Here is a 23893-nt window from a genome sequence, read left to right as displayed (position 1 = left end):
AAAATATTTGAGGTATTTTACAGGAATAAATGCTAAAACGGCTTGCCATACTACTTGTTTCCATCGGAGAAAGTGAAGACGGCTGAATGTACAATTTGCATAATAGGAACAACCTACAAAACGCTTTGCACGATTTCATTGCCTCTTCATTTACGGAAATATTAAGCATGCACTTAAAGTCTCAACTCTAATTGGCGATTGGAGGACTCCGTCACCTCCGAGAGCGTTCCCGCATTCTGATTGGCCACTCGAGAGCGATTGCTTCATCGGCTCCGCCCGCTCGGCTCCTCCTTGTTGCTTTCTCTGCTTTCTTGTTCCAGTACTGATTTTTAAGCGAGCAGTGACACGACCATATCAGACAGCGAGAAAAGCGGGATTGTACTGCGTTTAAGCGGTTTCTGCGTGAGGATACGGAACAGCCGCTTCTAGTTTCTTAACATCTGGGCAGAGATGTAACAGTTTCCCGACATTGGCGCTGTGTTTTTGTTGCTTTTGTTGTATTTTGTTGTGGGGACCTCCCTAAAGCTTCAACTCAGGAACTCTGACATTCCCTGTCTTGGCAGCTACACTGTTTTCCTTTTGCCGCAGTAAGTCTGGAGTTTATAGATGATACAAAAGAGCATTTTGCAGCGATTTACAGTGAATTTAAGATCCTTGCTTTGGCTAATAAAGTGTCATAGGCTTTAAACATCAAATTGCGTTTCTTACTACAGCGAATTTTGTTACATGCTGCTTTTAAATAGTGCAGTAATGTAGCCCTTTTGCAGGGTGGATTTTAAACAGTTTAATCCCAAAATATTAACTGGGCACGTGTATTTTACTCGCATAGACAACCTCATTATACAAACTACATGCTTTTTTCTGAAAAAGTTTTAAAAACTTTACGAATGTGATTTATTCAAGGTTTTACACTGGGTTTGACAGTAGTGACCGCTGACATGTTTATTATTAGACGTTAATAACATTACATGTAGCGTATATGATAGATGTATTTGTATATTGTATGCTTAAACATGGTTTCCAACTAATGTTCACACATGTAACAGTGGATTAAATAGGTTAATGGCGTTGTTATTGCTTATAGAACAAAGTTCAAGCATTTCAATGTATCTTGACTAGACTTGACTTTGTATCAAACGCTGGACTGATATAGAAAACCTAAGGTTTTCGGTGCTGCTACAGCTCATTTATACTGTCACATATCTGCCCACATGTGTTTTGTTGCCTTCAGGTGCAACATTTCTGTGTGTTACAGTGTGCAGAAAATGGCAACTGCTCTCAGTGGACGCCCACCTAACAATCGGAAAGGCCGTATTTTAGGCATTATTGACGCCATCCAGGACGCTGTCGGACCCCCCAAGCAGGCGGCCGCGGACCGTCGGACCGTAGAGAAGACATGGAAACTCATGGACAAAGTAGTAAGTGTCCCGAGTATGTTTACAGTCTTGCTGCCGATGACGCAACAGTGCTTCCTCTGCTCTCCCGCGCTGAGAGACTTTTCCATGAAGTCGGTTGTTTGGAAGCGTTTGTTTGATACATTGTAGCAAACTGTTTACTGTGTGGCCGCAAGCTCGAGAAGTTTGTTCGTAGCTGAATTCCACCGAGTTAGCTTCATTTACTTGATCTGTCTATCCCTTAGCATTCCTGTCAAAATTAACTCAATACAAAACGTCCCGTGGGTGGATCTATCTATCTATCTATCTATCTATCTATCTAATAATAATAATAATAATACTAATAATAATAACATATATAATCCTTTGACAGATACATAGAGTAAATGAAGCTTATTGGGTGGATTTTAGTTAGGAACAGTAAACACAGTAAACAGTTTGCTATATATATATATATATATATATATATATGTATATGTATATACACACAAATTTCTAAATATTTATTCACTATTTTATATATGCACTATTTTATATATTTATATATGCATAAATATATATAAATATATAGAGAGAGAGGTTTTATTTTTATATTTTCATTATATGTAAAAATCACATTTTTTTGTTGCACCTCCTTTTAAAAAATTTCATTTATTTGTTCATTTATTGCAATAAGTATATATCTTTATAGCACAATATTTGGCCGAGATGCAATTGTTTGAAAATCTGGAATTTGAGGGTGCAAAAAAAGAAATCCAAATATTGAGAAAATCGCTTTTAAAGTTGTTCAAATGAAGTTCTTAGCAATGCATATTACTAATCAAAAATGAAGTTTTGATATATTTACGGTAGGAAATTTACAAAATATCTTCATGGAACATGATCTTTACTTAATATCCTAATGATTTTTGGCATGGAAGAAAAATCGATAATTTTGACACATGCAATGTATTTTCGGCTATTGCTACACATATACCCGTGCTACTTAAGACTGGTTTTGTGGTCCAGGGTCACATATATAAAAATATCTTTTACACATTTATTATCTACATATACCTACTACACAAAAAGTATATAAAATTTGTCAGAAATACCATCTACTTTTTTTTTTTTTTAAATTCAAAATTAATTTAGTAAAATTGCTGTTTACTTTGTTCTGAGTAAATAAGAGTGTTTTTTTTTTTTTTTTTTTTTTTTTAACCTGACGATGTTTTTTTGTTTGAAATTTTTTTTTGTTGCGTCTCCTTTTAAAAAATTAAAAAAATTCATTTATTTGTTAATTTATTGCAATAAGTATATATCTATATAGCACAATATTTGGCCGAGATGCAGTTGTTTGAAAATCTGGAATTTGAGGGTGCAAAAAAAAAAATCCAAATATTGAGAAAATCGCTTTTAAAGTTGTTCAAATGAAGTTCTTAGGAATGCATATTACTAATCAAAAATGAAGTTTTGATATATTTACGGTAGGAAATTTACAAAATATCTTCATGGAACATGATCTTTACTTAATATCCTAATAATTTTTGGCATGGAAGAAAAATCGATAATTTTGACACATGCAATGTATTTTCGGCTATTTCTACAAATATATCCGTGCTACTTAAGACTGGTTTTGTGGTCCAGGGTCACATATATAAAATTATATTTTATACATTTATTATGTACATATACCTACTACACAAATAGTACATAAAATTTGTCAGAAATACCATCTACTTCTGATTTTTTCTTTTTTAAATTCAAAATTATTTTGTAAAATTGCTGTTTACTTTGTTCTGAGTAAATAAGAGTGTTTTTTTTTTTTTTTTTTTTTTTTTTTTTTAACCTGACGATGTGTATGTGTTTTTTTTTTTTTAGGTGAGGTTATGTCAGAACCCCAGACTACAGCTGAAGAACAGTCCTCCGTACATCCTGGATATTTTACCTGACACTTACCAGCACCTGAGGCTGATTCTGTGCAAATACGAAGAGAACCAGAGACTTACTCAGCTAAGCGAGAATGACTATTTCAAAGTGTACATCGACAGCCTGATGAAGAAATCCAAAAGAGCGATCCGTCTCTTTAAGGAAGCCAAGGAGAGAATGTATGAAGAACAGTCACAAGACAGGTAGGATGCTTTTTATTTTGCTTTCACACATGGTCTGCTCAGTGTTGTGTATATAAGGACTGGTTTTGTGCATTGGAAAGTGAAACAAATTCATTTTCACTTTTGTGGTTGAGATGTCCGTTTTAACACCAGCAGATGGTTTTTAAGATTGTCTTCGAGCGTTATCACGGTTGTCAGCCTTTCTTTTCGACGCTGATCTGTTGGCCTTTGAATGTCTATGTCGGATGGACATAGACATAGAAGAGGTCAGGTCACATGACTGGTCTGTGTCATGGCTAATTATCATGGAAATTCGACTCTGATCAAGAACAGCAGCCCTAATGAAAGAGACCGACCTCCCCCTCTGGATCCAAACCCTTGGTGGGCCAGGCAGACTCTGCGCAGGGCGAGAACAAAGTAAGAGAGATTATTAACAGAGCAAGTGTGTCTTGGGCATAAGCTGACACATGCAGAATACTCTCCCCGAGGGCCATTAGAGTTCTCGGTCAGCCTGTGCTTTTCAGACATGAAACAAGGCCCTTGACTAAAGAGGAAAATCTTAGCATTCTGTTTTACTGACAGCCAAGCGTAACATTCCCAGCATCTGGTTTAGAGCGTAGCCTCACATCAATTAAACTGCATTTAGGCCACTGACTATTTGGGAAAATACTGCACAGTTTGAAAATGTATCATAAGGGCGTTTGATACTGCCAGCAAATAATAGTGTTTCAGCTGTTGGTTTATATCCCAGCGCTTTTGATTGGCAACTGTGGCTCAGGTTTTGGCAGAAGAGTTTAATTTTAGTAATGCTTTCGATCCCAGTCTCACCAGATTCTGCAGGGGTGAGAAGATGATTGAAATGAAATTTTTAGGGGGTGATGGAGAGGTAAAGCAGCATTTGTTAGCCTGCGGACACCAACTGACAAGCCGTCCTGGCGCATTGTCGTATCCAGAAGCTGTGACACTCGCTCCGGACAGGAGCAGGGATATCGGCTGACAGCTCCTCCACGTCTGCTGTGTCACTCTGTCTTAAATCTCCGGGGAGAGATCCTCTACTTTGCCTTCCAGCCTCTGGCTCCCTGTCCCACACAAAGAGGGGGGATAGAAATGTGTCCTTTTGCAGATTATAGACAGGAAGGGAGGGAAGACAAAAGGTCAAGAAATCGAGATGAGTGCAGGGCTTAACAATAAGGATTCTTTGACAGCCCAGTACTAGTTGATGGAACTGTCAGGTTAGTGCTGTGCTGTCACGGTTTGTAAAAGATGATCATCTATATGTTTTGTGTGGCTTGCGAACGGAAGCTTTTGGTTTTCTTTGAATGTTGAACATTCTGGTAATTTAAATATGTTGCCACGGTAACAACATGAGGTTTCCGAGGTTTTCGATATTGAATGCATTAGCTATAACGGAAAACTTCAAAATGACAAAAATAATGATGTTTGGCAATAAATATTAATATGATAAAACAAATACAGTTCTGTTCAAAAGTTTGGGATCAGTAAGATTTTTAATGTTTTTAAAGAACTCCCTTATATATCAAGGCTGCATTTATTTGATCAAAATACAGAAATCTAATATTGTGAAATATTATTACAATTTAAAATCTATTTTAATACTCTGTAAAGTATAATTTGTTTTCTTTTTGCAAAGCTGCATTTTCATCAATCATTACTTCAGTGTCACATGATCCTTCAGAAATCATTCTAATAAGCTAATTTATTATCAATGTTGAAAACAGTTGTGCTGCTTAATATTTTTTGGAACCTGATACTTTTTTGAAGTTTCTTTGATGAATAGGAAGTTAAAAAGAGCATTTATTCAAAATTGCAATCTTTTCTAACATCTTATCATTTTTTTAAATCAGTTTAACACATCCTTGACTGACCTCAAACTTATGAATAGTTGAGTATATTGTTTTAAAGGCTTTCTATTTTAATTAAAAGCTTTTCTTTTTGCCTTTTTATTTATCAGAGTATCCTGAAAAAAGTATCACAGGTTCCAAAAAAAAACTTAAGGAGCAAAAATTGTTTTCTAGATTGATTAGGGTTCTACGATTATGACAAAAACCATAATTGTTGATTATTCCCTTGAAATTGTAATTGCGATTATTAATTATGATTATCACAATTTACATTGGTTGATGTTTTGAATTGCTTTATATCATTGTTTGAAGCAGCTGCATGCCACATTTTTATATATACTTTCATCTTATATTTAAAAAAAAAAGTTAAAAATTAAAAAAATGAGGGAAAAAAAACTTAAGTTAACCTGTAGGAAAAATACACACTCTCTCTTTCACACCCACCCACCCACCCACACATGCCTTTGAACGATTGCATAATTGTGGCATCTGTCATTGTAATCATGATTAGAAATTCGATTAATTGTTTAGCCCTAACATTGATAGTAAATCAGCATATTAGAGTGGTTTCTGAAGGATCATGTGACACTGAAGACTAGAGTAATGATGCTGAAAATTCAGCCTTGCTTCATATGAAAAAATACTATTTTGAAGTATATTAAAATAAAACACTGTTATTTTAAATTGTAATAAAATGTCTTAATATTACTGTTTTTTTTTCCATATTTTTGATCAAATAAATGCAGCCTTGATGAGCATCTTTAAAAAACATTAAAAATCTCACTGATCCCAAACTTTTGAACGGCGGTGTTTATTGCCTTTCGGTATATATAAAATAATAGTACATAACAGTATTAATACAGACACACAGTTAAACAATACACTGGCGTAAAAGTATGTATGAAAATGTTGGCAGGGCAAGTGAAAGTCCTGCTTAAGCCAGCAGAAATGTTCCTTATTATTGAGCCCTCTGAATGAGATGTGGAGAAAGGACAGAAGAGCCAGTAAGAGAGGAGGGAATCAGGAGAAAGAGCCATGTGGAAAAGCAAGGAGAGTTCATTCGTAGTGCAGTGGGGCTGCGGGGAGACATCAGTACAGAAAACCGGTCCCCGGCCTGCAGCCAGGCATCTTCATAGAGGCCTCGCATGTGCTTTAGTAATTATACTGCAGCTCCTGAGACCAACAATGGGACTTTTTTTCGATCTCTCGCTCTCTCCCCCAGCACCCTCCTGCCATAAATATCATCTCTGCCATGCATGTTAGACAGTCTGTGGAGGACAAAATAGTTCCTAAATAACTTATAATTCCTAGTTTTGGTGAATCTTTTTTTTTAAAAAGCAAACTTTTTTTGGAACTCGTTATAAAAGTGAAAGTTTTTAACCCTGTTAAGCATTTTTAATTGATTATACCCTGTTTTTTTTTAAACTACACTTTCGTTCATCACGTCTGTGTTACTATTTTTCTTTGTTTACATTGTTGCACAGCTGTGGGGAAATTACAACAACAACAGAAGAAAGAAAAAAATTAACCATAAAGCCCCTGATGGAGCAGTGGAAAAAAATGAAAGCGGTCTTTCTTTGTTTCATTAACTGCACAATGTTTAAAAGCTTTTTTCAGATTATGTGCTGTATTCTAGCGACGTCAACTCTGTTTGATAATCATCATAGGATTGCTGAGGTTCTGAATTTCTCCTTTTACTGGAAAGATCTAAATGCATTACCATCTATTAGTATTGACATTAAGAGGCGGACAAAACGGTGGTCTGGAACAGGGTTGAATGAGCCTGATGTATTGAATCGAGTGGAGATTGGCAAGCTTTGCTGTATCTGGGGCTGAGGTGGCAATCCTAAACCTTGCAGCATTGAATCTCTCGTGCGGTGTCTTTGTGACAGAGATGGAGCCAGACAGTACACGCTGAACTTCTCTGAAGCCTCAGACTTGGCCTCATTGACGTGCTTGCTTCTTAGGCGTCATGCTTCATGAGAAGATCGGCAGATGTTTTAATGTTTCTGTGGCTTTGAGGTGTGAGCAGATGACAGAGAGACTGCTGTCGACAGAGATAGAGACTTCAGATGTACTGCTCTCAAACTTGCAGAAGAAAATATCTTGAGGTTTGGCCTTTAAACAGGCCACAGACAGTGGGGACGGTCCAGAGAGCTGTTTTGCATTCACACCGACTGTAAAATCGCAGCGTATTAACCCCATTCCTTACTCTACCACTTCCAGCCTCGTCAAGTCCAAAAAACGAACGGTTTTTAAAACTCTAAGAGCTCTTCAAGCAGCTAATTCCCCTCTGAGAAAGGTGATATACTGTACTTGCTCACAAGTGGCAGCCGTCTGTTTAAATCTCCTTACTCAGCTTGCTCGTTTTAAAGCCGCTTAACAGCGACGGAACATTCGGGGAAGTTTTTGTTTTCCGCAAATGTGCAAAAAGTGAGCTTTCTTCCCGGCTTGCACCTCTACGCCTGTCGCACCTGTAAACCAGTGTAGGTGTTAGCACCATGATGTGATGTTAGGAATGTATTTCTTTCCTTAAAGCACAGGATGTTTACCGCCCTCACTGAAAAACCATCCTTAATTTGTGTTTGACCACAAGCTACTACGTTCTCCGCGCAGATGTTCCATAGATAAACACAATGCTCTGGTTGTTGAAACGGACTTTTTTGGAGCCCATTACCATCTGCTGTGTGTAAACAGAATAGGATCAACATGTTACAGTACAGGGGGCAACAGGAATGATGCTCGGACTGAACGTAGTTGCTAACGCAGCAGCAGGTTTGATGGAAAAGTTCACTGATGTGGCTTTATCTCAAGACGCCGTCTGAGCCAGTGATGAAAAGATGAAGTGAAAGTGCAGACCTTGATGGAAACGGAGCTGTGGATTTGAAACTGCTAGGTAGGGGAACCGAGAGACTGGCCTGCCTTGTTTCCTTTGACCTTGAGTAAGCACATTGCAGGGAGCATCTCTTAAAAGGTTAACTCAGTTATTTTCACTGTGCAAGCAGAAGTTAATGTTCAGCGATATCTTCTTCCTGAGGAGGAACTAATTATAGGCTAGCTTGTTTTGTGGATGAGCACAATTGCCCATTCTCCAATAGATCTTGGCCAGAAACACATTTCAGTATGCAGCGGATTATTTCTCTCATCCAAAGTAATAATTGCATTATCTTTCTGGCTCTCGCTGTGCCTTTTTTCTTTTTTTATATCCATAAGACGTTGAATTAAAGACCATTATAAAACAAAGTTCTAGGAAGCTGATTGGAAATACCTGTCATGGACAAGTCAAAAGTTTACATACACATATTCATAATGTTATGAAGCTACGAGAATACTGATGATGTCACATGGACTATTTTAACTCTGATATTGACCAATATGGCGTCAGTATATATTTAAAATATATGTATGCTTCAGAAGGAAAAAAAACGACGCATCAAGAGCCAGGGGTGAAAACTTTTAACATTTGAAGATCAGGGTAAATTTTACTTATTTTGTCTTCTGGGAAACATGGAAGTATCTTCTGTAGCTTCTGAAAGGCAGTACTAAATGAAAAATATGATATTTAGGCAAAATAGGAAAAATGTACACATCTTCATTCTGTTCAGAAGTTTACACCCCCAGCTCTTAATGCATTGTTTTTCCTTAGGTGGCATTTAGTTGATAAGTGAAAATTTTTAATAATATATTGATGCCACATTGGTCAATATCAGAGTTAAAATAGTCCATGTGAATCAGAAGTATTCTCGTAGCTTCATAACATTATGTTTGAACCATTGACGTAACATGAACTATTTTATCGATATGACCTTACTATCTTTCGGTGCCTTGAACGTGGTAGTTGCGTTGCTGTCTATGCAGGGTCAGAAAGCTCTTAATTTGTGTTCTGAAGATGAACAAAGATCTTACGGGTTTGGAATGACATGAGGGTGAGTAATTAATGACAGAATTTTCGTTTTTGGGTGAACTATCCCTTTAAGTAAACTAAGTAAACATTGACTGCAGTAACATCCAATGTGAGCCAGACCTGGGCACATGGCACATGATGGACTGCAGCAGGGCATGTCACCCTTTGACTGGAGTTAATTGGAGTTATTTACAGAGTAAGTGACTGCCCTCCCATGGAGAATGAAAGGAAAATATATCCTCCCCTCATCTCGGAGCCTGCAGACCAAATGGGCCCCTCTCCATCCCCCAATCTTAGCCTTCTCCAGCTGCATCCATCACACACAGGAACAATGAAGTTCAAACAGCCAAATAGCAGTGGAACAGAGCCAGATGTTCTACTCAATTAAGGGTCTCCCCGCTCTCCGGTCACTCTTTCATGTCTTCCCGCTCTTTTTCCCCTTCATCCCATTGTGTAACAAGTTTGTCCTGCATCAGAGGCTCAATTAAGTCTGCCTGTTATTGCGATCATGTTTGTGTTTATTTCTCTTAAATGGCCTTGTCAAATGTAGGCCCAGCGCTGTGATTAATGAGCGGAGGTCTGCGTTTGGGTAAAAGCGCAATTAGCAGCACTCAGTCTACCACCAATCAGATGGCACGCCGCATATCCCAACTCCCTCACCCCACCACGCCTCGGTTACCGCACCGTCTGCTCTGCAGCGTGATGATGAGGTTCATCTGGTGCCCGGCTAATGATGGAAAAAGCTTCATTAATGAGGAAGTCACGGACTGATTCCGAGCCTTAGATCTGGGAGATACCACTGCTTTGAATTGGCCTTAATTGGCAAAGACTGAGCTTCTGAGAATAACCTCAGTGTCTGTGTTCTCTCATAGTTTAACTGGATGGAAATTCTCAAGACCCCAAAACTTAGCCAGACCTTAAAGGAAGTGGGTTGCAAGAAAGGCAGGAGCGAAAACCGGAAGGGAAAGACGTTGGGATATATGACCTCGAGAGGAAGGGCAAACTCACACATATATATACACACACACACTCTTACAAGACAGGACACTTTGTGCAACCCAGTCTTTGTGCTGCAAATCAGTGGCATTGAGTGCAGGTATCTGTTATGATTTTTGCTTGCTCGGATTCTGTACTGTGCCATTTAACCCGCTTTTCAGTCATCTGGAGGAAAACTCAAGGAGGAAGTGCCCCACAACATCCTGTTCTTGTGTTTCCCTTCCACAATTATCCTTTTACTCTGAACGTAAGCACATTTGGGTCAAAATACATATGATGGCAAGTACACAAATGCTTCTAGCCAAGAATGCAATTCATAATTCAGGGTTTGGTCATTTGCGGAAACATTATATATGATTACTTTAATGACAGTGTCAAACTTTCTGCAACCTAGGTAAACTGCTGATTTGTTATAGCTAGCTACCTAAATAATAAGAGTTAGTAACTGTAAACAATAACTGTTATTGGACGATACTACAGATTATTATTATAATTATTATATTTTAAATTGTAATAGTATTTCACAGTATTACTATTTTTATCAAATTTAAATGTTAGTGTTTTTTTATTTAGAAAAAAAATTATTTGATTTAAATATTTTATTTATTTAATTAATTAATTTATTTAATATTTACAATTGTCTAAAATCTAAAATCTGGAGTAGAATTTTTTTTAGGTTTCTTTGATTAATACAAACTTCAGAAGAACAGCATTTATCTGAAATAGAAATCTTTTGTAACATTATAAATGTGTTTATCATCGCTTTTGATCATTTTAAAGCATCCTTGCTAAATAATCCTTGCTCTGTCTTTCCCCAAAAAAATAAAAGAAAATTATACTGACACCAAGCTTTTGAATGGAATAGTGTATAATGTTACAAAAGCTATTTATTTCAGATAAATCTGATCTTTGGATCTTCCTATTCATCAAAGCATCCTGAAAAGAACAATAAATTAAACATTAAATTAGCATTAAAAATCTTACTGTTCAAAAACTTGACTAGTAGTGTATATTTATAGAGGTTATATATTTGAATGGGATTTCATTGTGTTACAATTCGTTGGCCAAGCTTTTGTGTCTGCGCATGTGTAGAGTATATTTCTAGCCTTTTATAATACAATGCGCTAATTTCAGATATACCACCCCCTTGTCTTTAAAACACCCCTCACCCTTTTGTCTACATGAAAGTCTCTTTGTGCCCCAGCCCCCTGAAATTTGGGGTTCAACCTTTGCTGTTCTCATCTGGAAAAGCTTAGACGGGACGCCTTTTGAAATGAACATCTAATGAATTATTAGCTTTTGAGGTTTCAATTGTATCTCTGTTGGTGGTTTTAAATGTCAGAACATCTGCTCGCTTCTTCTAGCTCTCTAATATCTCGCTTGTTTTCTCTCTTAACCTCTCACTCTTTAAGTTCTCCATCTCAGGTGTCACAAGGGCGCTGTCGTGCTCGTGAACTGAGTGGGTGAGTGTCACACTTTCCACAGCAGTGAAAATGTGTTTCTCTGAAACCAGAGGCCCGTTCGTGACAGCTTCTTGTCAACTAAGTGACTGCGAGTGCGTGTTGACGCTATTTTTTTTGTTTTGTTTTGTTTTGTTTTATTTTTTTTCCCTAGCGGATGGCGCGGGCAGCAGGTGGAACTTCAGGATGGATTCAAATCAACCGAACAGCAAATCAATAGTAGTCTCGACAGCTGCGTCTCAAGTGGTTAGGTGTCTTGTAGAGCAAGAGAGTGGAGTGGAAGATGAGAGAACAGGCCTTTTGTTCCCATGTTTGTTCTGCAACTAGCAAAGTCCCGTCTGAGCTCTGGGTTAGGTCCATTCTGGCAGATGTGTGGTTTAAAGAACAGAAACCTGCCTTGTTTTCAGTAAGGTGCTTGTGGAGTCGGGTGTGTGTGTGTGTCCAGCCCGGAGAGGGAATGAGGATTTGTCTAGTGAGGTTTCACGGGTGTCCATATGGGACTTTGTTGCCTTTTTGTGTCTATGTGGTGCTGGTCTTCGGGGAGTCTGGCTGACGTGCTTGATTTATTGTGATGTGTTTGCTTCTCTCTGTTTCCTCCTCATATACTCTGCAACACACACACACATACACACAGCAGGCCATCTGAGCCCCAGTGACCATCCACTGCTGTTGAGAATGGAATCCCAGAAGGCAGTCTGTGAACAAACAAATCTGAGCCAGAGCACTTAAACATGCTAAATACATACGGAATATATTGTTATACCCACAACGTGTTTTCCTTTAAAGAGTTTTTTAAAGAAACAAATATTTTTGTTCAGCAAGGATGCATTAAGTTAATCAAAAGTGTCAGTAAAGACATTTATAAGTTTACTATTTCAAATAAAAGCTGTTCTTTCAAACCTTTGTTCATTAAAGAATCCTAAAACTAAAAAAATCTATTATGGTTTTAATTTGTGTTGGGCGACATGACTAAAATCTTATATTACAATATGAGTTATTTTAATTTTATGTTTCACAACGATATATATCAAGACATAGCTATTTTTGCTTTAAATAAGGTCTTTATGATATCAAAAAACTTAAGTTTACTGAAGACAAGTAAACCTAAGAAACTAATTATAAGCAATAGGACAAACTACAGTAGAACAAATTATAAAAAAATGATATTGTATAAAGTAATTAAATGTATAAAAACACTACATATTCTTCACTGTGTACGTTGAATATATATATTTCCTCTTAGTAAAGTTACAAAAGTGATTTAACCAAAAGCAGTGAGAGATTTTCTCTTATTTGTTGTTTGATTAAGTTGAATGACAGACAGCAGGAATATTAGACTGCTGTCACTTTAAGAGCTGTCCGGATCCAATATACTGTTAAACATATGTTTTCTTACTCAGCGGTTTGCTTTCACTTCAGACCTAAATTACTGTGTTTACTAGGATACTTGGAGGCCATTGGTGCTGACTTAAAATAACTTTTTTCTTTTGCCGTTTTTGCCTTTAATATTATAGGCAAGTAGAGATGACAGGAAGCAAAGTGTGAGAGAGAGGGGGTGGGATCGGGAAAGGTCCTCGAAAGGTCCAGTATTCGAACTCAGGATGCCCGCAGTGCAGCGTCGCTAAATGTCGGCGTGCCGCCTTTAAATCACGTTTTTTTTTTTTTTTTTTTTTGCCATTTTTGCCTTTATTGTTACAGGACAGTATAGAGATGACAGAAAACAAAGTGGGCGGGATCAGGAAAGGTCATCAAGCCGGGATTAAAACTCGGGACGGCCGAAGCGCATGGCCATCGGTGGCAACTTAATCATGTTTTTTTTTTTCTTGGATTTTTGTATTTTTGCTGTTTTTTCCTTTATTATTTTGAGACGGTATAGAGATGACAGGAAGCGAAGTGGGAGGGATCAGGAAAGGTCATCAAGCCGTGATTTAGACTCGGGACGCCTGCAGCGCAGTGGCGCTATATGTCGCCGTCGCCCACATGGCCATTGGTGGCAACTTATTTTTTCTTGGAAATTTTTATTTTTGGTGTTTTTCCATTTATTATTTTAGGACAGTATAGAGATGACAGGAAGTGAAGTGGGAGAGAGAGAGGGGGGGTGGGATAAGTGAAGGTCCTTGAGCTGGGATTTGAACTTGGGACGTGTACAGTGCAGGGACGCTATATGTTGGCGCCGCCCACATGGCCATCGGTGCCAACTTAAAAATCATGTTTTTTTTCTTGGATTTTTTTATTTTTGCAGTTTTTTCTTTTATTATTTTAGGACAGTATAGAGATGACAGGATGTGAAGTAGGTGGGAACAGGAAAGGTCCTCAAGCCAGGATTTGAACCCAGGATGCCCGCAGGGCAATATGTCGGCGTGCCGCCCACAAGGCCATCAGTGCTGACTTAAAATCAAGTTTTTTTTTTTATAGGACAGTATAGAGATGACAGGAAGTGAGGCGGGAGGGGGGGTGGGGGCGATCGGGAAAGGTCCTCGAGCCAGGATTCGAACTCGGGACACCCGCAGCGCAGTGGCGCTATTTGTTGGTGGACCACTCACAAGACCATCGGCATAGACTTAAAATCACATTTTTAAACTGCAATGCTTAAAAACGTATGCAAACGATGTTTTTGTTATGTTTCTTATGCAGCAAATCAGCATATTAGAATACTTTCTGAATGATCATGTGATACTGTAGACTAGAAAAATTCAGCCATCACAGGAATAAAGTACATTTTAAAGTATATTAAGATAGAAAAGTTATTTTATATTGTAATAATATTTTACAACATCACTGTATTTTTGAAAGTAAAAGCAGCCTTGGTGAGTCTTTCAAAAACATTAAAAAAGTCTCCCTGTCTATGAACTCTCATAGCTGTCACCGTACATCCAGCTGATTTCAATGAAACATTTGTCTGCATGTGTTACGATAAAACCTCAGGCTTGTAGTTTTAAAGCAGCCGCAGAAGAACACCTGCCGGAGCTCTGAATGCCTTTTGTCTTTTCCCGCCGTAAAAGTGGTGACCTCATCAGAGGGACCGCATAAACGTTTCTGTGCGTTGTGCTGTTGAAGTGCACAGGATGGAAACTCTGAGCTGGCAACGGCTGCTTTTTTCTTTCTCTGATCAGAAACCTCCCATAGACTCAGCGTAACTCAGCGTAACTCAGCGTAACGTGGCCCCGAAACTGCCTGCAGCACTGTGACCGACTCGCTACATCAATGTGAAAGCCTGTTTAAACTGTCAGAATAGATTAGGCCCTCTGGGATCGGTCGCCTCCTGTCTATCACTCAAAACAAGAGATGTGTCACTCGTCGTGGGGTGTGAGAGACGTTTTTGAAGTGTGTGGTCTCGTTATCCGTTGCTCTTGAACATATGATTTCATGATGACCAGTTCAATTCTTTGTGATTCAGAACTCCGGGAAGAAACCACCTAGCAACCACCAAAAAAAAAACCCACTTTTTTAAAAAATGTTCTTTTTTACTGATATGTCTTAAGTGATGTATCTTAAGATAACAGAAAGACTACTTTCTGAGTTCATTAACAACTTTTAGGCATCTTTTTTTAATTAGAGTAATGAAACTCTCAGGATATCTCAGACATTTCCTTAATTAAAACATCACGGCTAAGTGCTTGGACATGCTGCGAGTGTGTAAAGGGTTTGTGTGTGTATTTTCTCTAAAGGCTCAGACCTGCACTTACACTGATAAGGCAGGATGGATCCTCCAACAACCTTCCTCAACTGAAACCAGTATTGATCCGCTGCATCCCGGAAGCAGCATCCTCTTTGAACCCACGAACAGATTTGTGAAACGAGAGATGTGGAGAAACAAACTCATCACTCTTTCATAAGCACCAGTTCTCTAAGCTCTAAGAACCAGCACTGCTAACAACTTGTACCAACCAACCTTGTCTGTACTGCATTCTTATACCGTTATTGAGAGTTTCACTAGACAGAACAAACTTATTTAAATAACTGAAACCCAAACCTGATTTATTTTATTTTATTTTATTTATTTTGTTTTATTATTTAGTCAAAATCATGATTTTGTTGTTTCTTGTATTGTTTTGAGGAAGGCTTTCACTATACAGAAGTTGAACAAACATATTTATTAATGTATTTATATATGTATGTATGTATGTATTTATTTATTTATGTATGTAATAGAATAACTGAAAACCGAACCTATTTAATAAAATTAAATTACATTTTATTTTATTAATCGATAGTCAAATTCATGACTTGGTGATGATTTCTTTTACTGTTTTTGAGGCAGGCTTTCATGAAACAGTATAAACTTTATTTATTTATTTATTTATTTAGATATGTTTATTTGTTTATTTAATTAAATAACTGAGGACCAAACCTATTTAATAAAATTTTATTTTATTCGTTGGTCAAAATCATTATTTGGTGTTTCGTACACCATTTTTGAGGCAGGCTTTTGAGGCAGGCTAGACAGAACAAATGTTTTTATTTATTTATTTATTTATTTTTATATAACTGAAAACCAAACATTTTTATTTTATTTTATTTTATTTGTTAGTCAAAATCATTATTTGGTATTTCTTACACCAGGCTTTCACTAGACAGAACAAATGTATGTATTTATTTATTTATTTATTTTCTTTTCTTCACCAGACAGTACAAACTTATTTATTTATATATATGTATATATATATATTTATTTGTTTATTTTATTAAATAACTGAAGACCAAACTATTTTATTTTATTTTATTTTATTTTATTTTATTTATTTTTGTTTGTTGGTTTGTTTGTCAAAATCATGATTTGGTGCTTGGCATTACTACTTGTGGCTGGTTACATCAGAGAAACAGTCTCATTTTAGTGAGCATTTGATTGGACAAAGCTAACACGTTGACTTTTGAATCATAATTTGTGGATACAAATTAGTTATGCATCAAGAAACGTGGCGACGTTTAGAAAAGGCTCCGTCTGGTGTGGAGTGCGTGATGTCTCATGCTTCTCAGAGCAGTTGATACCTACGCACAAGAGCATGGGAAATCTGTCCAGCTGTTGCGATAAGTTTCTGCCTCCCATGGCCGATCTGACAGCCGTGCTGCCGCAGCTTCCTAAAGTAATCACCACTCAATCTGCTCAGTTCTGTAGTGTCGCACCAGGAAACAGGATGTTGCTTGGCCATAGATATTGTTCTCTTTGTTTACCGCATTTGTTTGGACTTAGCATTGTAAAGCTAGGCCGAGAATGAGAGAGCTGGGTTTTAGTGATCTAGTAAAGAAATTGTTTTGAAACTGAAAAATGTAAATTGGCTATTTCAAAGCTTACCTCAGCACCAGACAGCTTCCTGCCAGTAATTGTGGTCAGTATCTTCATTGTGCTTGTGTATGTCAATCTTATCACTGTGTGCAAAGCTACCCAAACAGGAAGTGACCGTGAAGCAGTGTCCTTCACATGGCTATGATGTCACTCTGCTTCCTGCTGGTGTTGGCTTGACTTTGCCATCGGGTTTATAACTGGTTTCAGAAAGCTGATCATCGTAAAGCTAATCTTAGATCTCTTTTTCCTGTTTGTCACTGTGAACTAACTGTAATGTTCCGCTGATTCAGAAATGCCATTTCAGGTTGCTCACAGAAAAAAAAGAAAAAAAAAAAGAAAAAAACATTGAGGTGATGTTTGAGGAGACCACTGAAGTTGAAAAGGGGTATGGGAGAAATGTTTTTGTTTTGTTAAAGATACACAGCTTTCATAAGACCTCAATATTACAGGAAATGAAACAATGCGGCTTTGTGTTCTGGAAGTGATGGTCGAAATATCTTCTCCAGGATATCCTCCTAATACCCACACGGGACAACGAAGCAACGCTTTATCGAAAAGTTGGTATCGTCACATATGGTTTCAAGGTCGTACTCGCAGTTTAAATTCATTACGCCGTAGACCAGATGCTTGTTCCGAAAGACATTAGATTAAGACAACAAGACAAGGTTATAAAATAACAACCTGCCATTTTTTGACTGCTAGGATACTAAAAGCAGCATAAATGATCATTTAATGGCATATTTGAGTTATTTATAACTTAATGTTTATGGACACCATCTGTAGCATGCTTGGTGTGCCAGGATGGGATGGAGTACTGATGCAGCGTTCTGGATTTTTACAAAAACTGCATGCTGCAGATGCAGACCAAAGTTGCAAATGATCCTGAATGTTCTTTATTTTGAAACTTTGTCATCCATCTGCTTCTCAAAGAGTGTTTGAGAACATAGGCAGTGCACACGGAGGTGCAGTAGTAGCCTTTGGCAGCAGTTGAGAGTTTAATGTATTTTTTGGCGTTGAGGACTTGTAATGCACATAGCAGCTATAAATTTGCAAGTGTGCATTATTAAAAATGGCAGAATTGGTTTTCTGAGAAGTGCAGATGTTTTGGCCAAAAGGAGCCCAAGTGTTTGTTAATCAGTTATTAATTATAAATTATACTAGTAACTTCTATATGAAGTTTAAACTTCAATAAAATTCACTGTAAAAAGTTTTTAAAGTCTTAAAATCTTAATTTTGACCAAAATAATTATGAGTTAGAATGTATTGGAAATCATGAATTTATCTTGACTTGTTTATCTAAATTTTTATATTAAAAATATATAATTATATAATTTCATATTTAATAAGTTCTTTAATTAGCATGCTGTGCGGTGTAGTTTAGCACTTCGCTATTGTAGGGCCCTGTGAAATCTGTTCATTTCTCCCAAATTCTGTTTATTTTTTTTTTCCAAATTATGTTTTTACCATTTTAATTTTTCTGGATTCCATTTTTTTTTTTTCCATTTGAGTTTTTCTGTACTCTATTTTAATGGTTTATATTTAAAAAATATTACTCAAAAGCATGCCCAATTAATTAAATCATAAAACTTACACAATGTAACAGCAATTTATTAAAAATTGAACAAAATATTTTTTTAGGCCCTTTGAAATATTTGTATTTTTTCCCCTCAAATTCAGTTTTATTTTTAACAAATTCTGTTTTCTATTAATTTTCTGAATTACATTTTAATGGTTTCATTAATTTTCTCTAATTTAACTGATTTCATACAAAAAATAATTAATTATATATATATATATATATATATATTTTTTTTTTTTTTTTTTCCAGAAATGCTATGTCTATTCACATTTTTCTGGTAAATATTGCCTAAAAAATAATGTCATAATAAAAATTATTTAGTAGCTATCATTAGGATTACATTAAGTAATATATAATTCTGTTACAGTTTTTTCAAGTTAAACTAATTTTTTATTTTGACAGGCTGCTGTCAGGTCCTTCAAGTTTCTGCTTGTATATGATATGACAATAGTTTTTTTGTCTCAAAAGAAATGTTAAAATGCTCATGAAGTGATTCCTAGAGCAGTTCTAGAGATTGTTTATGTGTATGTGTACTCGTATATTGAGGCGGCAGTGGCTGAAAACACAGTGAACGTCATGTGCGCTTCAGTTTGTATAGTAAACGAAACTGTGCGTCTGCGCCATTCATTCACACAGAATATGCAGGAATCATATTTAAATCATAGTTTTTTTGCAGCTTAATATTCACAGACACTAGTCTGTATCGCGTTTTAAGTGTACGACTGACTTTTGATTTATTCATCCGATATTTCATAAACTCTGGAACATTCCGTTTGTTATACAGTAAGTTCCATTTTTATGACTGGATTATGCAATTCCAATTATGTATGTCATAGGCCCCTACTATTTGAAACGATAAATACATTGCCATTTGCTATAGTTTTCTAGAAAGTGTTTATGAAGTGTTTAATTTATAGCTATAATTGGCAGTTACAAATTACAGGTATTAATCAACTGTTTTTGACGAGGCCAGTAGAAAAAAAAAACCCCAAAAAACCTTTTTGTAGAGCCCAGCTGTGTATTTTATGTTGTGGTGGTTGTTTGTTCAGCATTATTGCTGCTCTTGCACAGAGATTTCCTTCAGGAATCAATAAAGTACATCTTTTATCAATCTATTTATTAACCTACGCCATCTGCACAGGAAATGGGCTCAAAAAGAGAACAAGAAAGGAAGAGCAGGGCTGAGTGAACATGTGGGGGCCTGAGCTATAGAGAAAAAGGGGTGTTTTACTCACGTCTGTGAGTAAGTCATGGAGCGAGTGACACAGGAGGAAGGCATGATGGAGTCTCCCTTCAGCGTGAGAGTTCTGCTGAAGTCTCACTTACTCAAAGCTGAGCCATTCCCAAACTGTGATCAAACCCGAGGATCACCCAGAATAACCACTAACACTCACTGACACGCTCTCTCCAGCATACGCACAGAGCCGAGCTTTCGATGTGACAAATTCAGGGAGTCCCCTCTACTTCATCCAGACTCTTTGAGTTTCCTTTAGGATCATACACACAGGGGGAATTTATAGTGCTGGTGTATTGCAAGCTATTCCTGGCTATGGTTTACACACCACAGCTTCCAGGTGCATCATTGCGTAGCAAGGGAAAATCCTCACTTTAGAGTGACGCAATTTCCTTCTTGATCTCATTTTTCCCCTGAGCTTATTGCTGGAAATGAGGAGTGAGTACCAGAACTAAGACGTCACAATAATTGATCATGAAAAAATGTTTGTTTTATTTCATTACTTCATTATTTCATAACTTTGCTTAGTTTTTTTTTTTTATTCTTTAAATTCTTTTGTGTTCTATTTTTTTTAATTGTTTTTTGTAATTTAATAACCTTTAACCTTTTACTTTTAATTTTTTTTGTTTTATGTATTTTTGTATTTGGATTTTTGTTTCATTTCGCTTTGCTTAGTTTTTTTGTTTTGCATTTTGTTTTGCTTTTATTCATTTATTCTATGTTTTGTAACTTAATGTATTTTACACTTTTATTTTTAAATAGTTTTACTTTTTAATTCTTTTTTGTTTTGTGCATTTTTAAAAAAAAAAATTCATTTCATTTCGCTTTGTTTTTATGTTATGCGTTTTGTTTTGCTTTCTTTGTTGTCTTTTATTTTATTCTTTTTTTGTAATTTAGTGTTTTATTTTATACTTATTTTTAAATTCTTTTTCTTTTTAATTCTTTTCTATTCTATTCTTTTTATTATTTTTAATCTTATACTTTTATTTACATTTCTTTTTTACTTTGTTTTTTTGTGTTTCATTTAATTTAGCCTTACTTTTTTGTTTTGTTTTATTTTGATTTGTTTTAATCTTTTTATTTCATTTCTTATTTTTTTATTCTTTTCTATTGTTTTTTTTATTTGAATATTTTTTTAATTGAATATATTTTATTTTATACCTTTATTTTTAAATTCTTTGTTTTATGTATTTTTGTTTATTTTCTTTTGTTTTATTTCGTTTTATTCGCTTTGATTTTTGAGTTTGTTTTGTTTAGCTTTGTTAATCCTTTTTTCTTTTCTTCTTTTTTAATTATTTTATATTCTTTTTATTTGTTATTGTTTTGTAAATGTATATATTTATATTTATACTATATATTCTTTTTTTGTTATTTGTTGTTATTTAATATATTTATTTTATGTTTTCATTTTTAAATTAATTAATTCTTTTTGTATCTATTTTATTTATTTTTCTTAAAAAAAAAAAAGAAAAAAAAAATCTAAAACTGCATTTAAAAAAATAACAATGCACCAGCTAACAAAATCTCTATGTAGAACAAGTTGAAGAATAGGTTGACAGAATCCACACTCCTGTCCTAGGTGCGTTCAACTGTTACCTGAGTAAAATGACCAAAATGTCCATCCTTCCTACAAATTCGAAAGCAAGCGTCCTGAGAGCTCACTGTGGCCCAGCCGTTCTGAGCCTGAAATCTGGGGCCCATCTGCTAGGATGTGGTAAGACGGACATGAGTGGGGTTGAGCCATCTAGTAATTATAAGTCTATGGCTCAGGCCATGCCAGAGCGAGGTGCAGCATGTAGGCGGAGAGGAGGAGGAGGAGGAGGAGGACAATGTCTTTCTTTAGAAATGCTGACTGTAAAGACTCAATGACACGCGCTTAGTCACTTCGTGGGTGCGGATGCCGTTTTATTCATCTGTTTATGCCTTGTGTTAATGAAGAAAGCCTTTCAACCGCACAAGTCATGCTTGCAGTTGATTAAAGGGTCAGAAATGCTAACGCTAGAGGAAATGGAAGTGTAACCTTGATGCAGGAAGTGAACAGGAGCTGACAGAGTGTGTGAATATGACTTCCATTGAATTTCCTGCAGCAACATCCTGTGTCTGTGGGAGGACGGAGTGCGTCCTCTTTCTTTGCCGTTCTCTCGTTCTGTTAGCAACAGGTTTGGAGAAGCCTGAAGTTTGTCCACAAGAGTTTAGAAAATATTCTAGAAGGCGCAACTAGCATCTGGGCTCCAGAGGAGATGGGATGCGTGGGTTTGTTTGCTGACTTTTGTGCAAGATTGTTTGCTTGTGTCTGTGTGGTATGCATGTGTTTGTATGTGCGAGCGCGCTTGGAGGCGCCAGACTGGGGCTTTGGCAAAAAGTGACATTTATTAGTTATCTAGAATGATTGATGGTGGGCTTCGGCGCTCGCGTGTTTGTCCTAGGCCTCTCTGCCCCCGGATGCAGTTTGGCTGCTGCTCCGTGTCAGTGCAGCTCGGTGAGGTGTAGTAATAACTGCAGTTATCAGTCGAGTTTGGGGCTGAGCTGGTGACTCACTGCTGGTCTGTGATCAGTGTGGGCTGACACCCACGCGCTCGCCAAACTGCGCTCTTGAAATCGTGCCGTGACTCTAGTCTCCACGGTTCAGGTCCAGCTCGAATGAGACTCAAATTGAAAAGGTTTGAATGCTGAACTTAATAAATATTAAATATTTGTCCCAAAAATGCAACTCTCCAGATTTGAACTTTTGAAAGAAGTGTAATGGTACTAATGACAATGTGATGTGCAATTCAAATCGAAAGGACAGCGTATGTTTTGTGTGTCATGTGTCTTTTAACAATTTCATCTCGGTGGAAAATTTAGCATCACCAGTTTTTTTTGGCATATGGGGCAACACAGAGGTGGAATGTTCCTTTACAGCAAGTCAAAGCAAAAAAATAAAAATAAAATAAATATATATGTATACACATGCACATTTATATTTTATTAAATATAAAAATATATAAAAATGTATAAATTATTTAAATATAGGAAATGTGTAATATGTTGCATACAACATAATTAAGTTAACTAAAATAGTTAATACAGAAAATAATTTACTAAAAAAAGAGACAGATATGTACACTTTAAGAACTAAATATGTACTTTAAAGTACTAATATGTATTTCTGAAGTACTAATACATACCTTTTAAGGTATTAATATGTACAGAAAATGATAAATAAATAATATAAATAAACTAAGCACCAAAACAGCAAATTAGAATGATTTCTGAAATATCATGTGAAATTAATAATTTAAACTATATTTTTACTATATATATACGTGTATGTGTGTGTGTGTATATGTATAAAATATTTTTTGTATATTTATATTAATTTTTTAAATTTTATTAAATGAATAAAATAATTAAAATGAGCATCGAATCAGCAAATTAAAATGATGTCTGAAATATCTGAAAACAGTAATAAAAATATTTTTCTTCTCATTTCTTCTACTATATATATATTTCTATAAGAGTGTGTGTGTGTGTATGTATATATGTGTATATATATCATATATCATATATCAGAGGTTGCGCTAGACTTCAACATTGTACGATGGACAGGGTCGTAAAAATGTGGTCATAATCTATTATTACCCGTCTTTTAAATTTTCATATGTTAATTAGAATAACATTTAATTGCTTTTATTTTTGTTCACATTTTCGTTTTTAATCAAAAACCTACAGGATGACAACGCAGTGTTTAAAAACAAAAAAATAAGCTTGGGCTGGGTAAAAAAAAAAAAAAAAAAAAAAAAGATTTCTTGATTTTTAATAGATTCTCATTTTAATGAACCAATATCGATTCTTAAGTCACAATCAGTCTCTTGGTCTATGCTGTTTTCAGTTGATGAATGGACAGTACATTGTATTCATTGTAATACTTTGTATTACTCTTGATATGAAACAAATTCTCAGATTTCAAATTCTGTCAATTTCCTCAGTAAATTCAAGCAATAAATACCGTTTTGGCGCTCTTTAATATGGCATGATAGATCGTTGTAGTTGTGTGTGTGTGTATGTATATATATATATATTTGTATAAATGCATAATTTATTAAATATA

General features: G+C 36.0%; 1 protein-coding gene across 2 annotated transcripts in view; it reads left to right on the top strand.

The window, feature by feature from the left end:
- The first annotated feature begins 322 nt into the window (after positions 1-322).
- cblb (Cbl proto-oncogene B, E3 ubiquitin protein ligase) overlaps positions 323-23893 on the top strand; it is an 81930-nt gene continuing 58359 nt past the window's right edge. The window contains exons 1-3 of one of the 2 annotated variants that reach the window (XM_051120374.1): positions 323-587; positions 1256-1418; positions 3255-3505. In XM_051120374.1, the coding sequence (XP_050976331.1) occupies positions 1266-1418; positions 3255-3505 (404 nt within the window). In that variant the 5' untranslated portion in view covers positions 323-587; positions 1256-1265. Of the gene's footprint in view, positions 588-1231; positions 1419-3254; positions 3506-23893 lie in introns of both variants that reach the window. The other variant, XM_051120376.1, reaches the window with a different exon arrangement.

Source organism: Labeo rohita, chromosome 10 (assembly GCF_022985175.1).
Source record: "Labeo rohita strain BAU-BD-2019 chromosome 10, IGBB_LRoh.1.0, whole genome shotgun sequence".
Taxonomy (NCBI): Eukaryota; Metazoa; Chordata; class Actinopteri; order Cypriniformes; family Cyprinidae; genus Labeo; species Labeo rohita.
The sequence above is the reverse complement of the archived record's forward strand: the minus strand, read 5'-3'. Positions and strand labels throughout refer to the sequence as shown.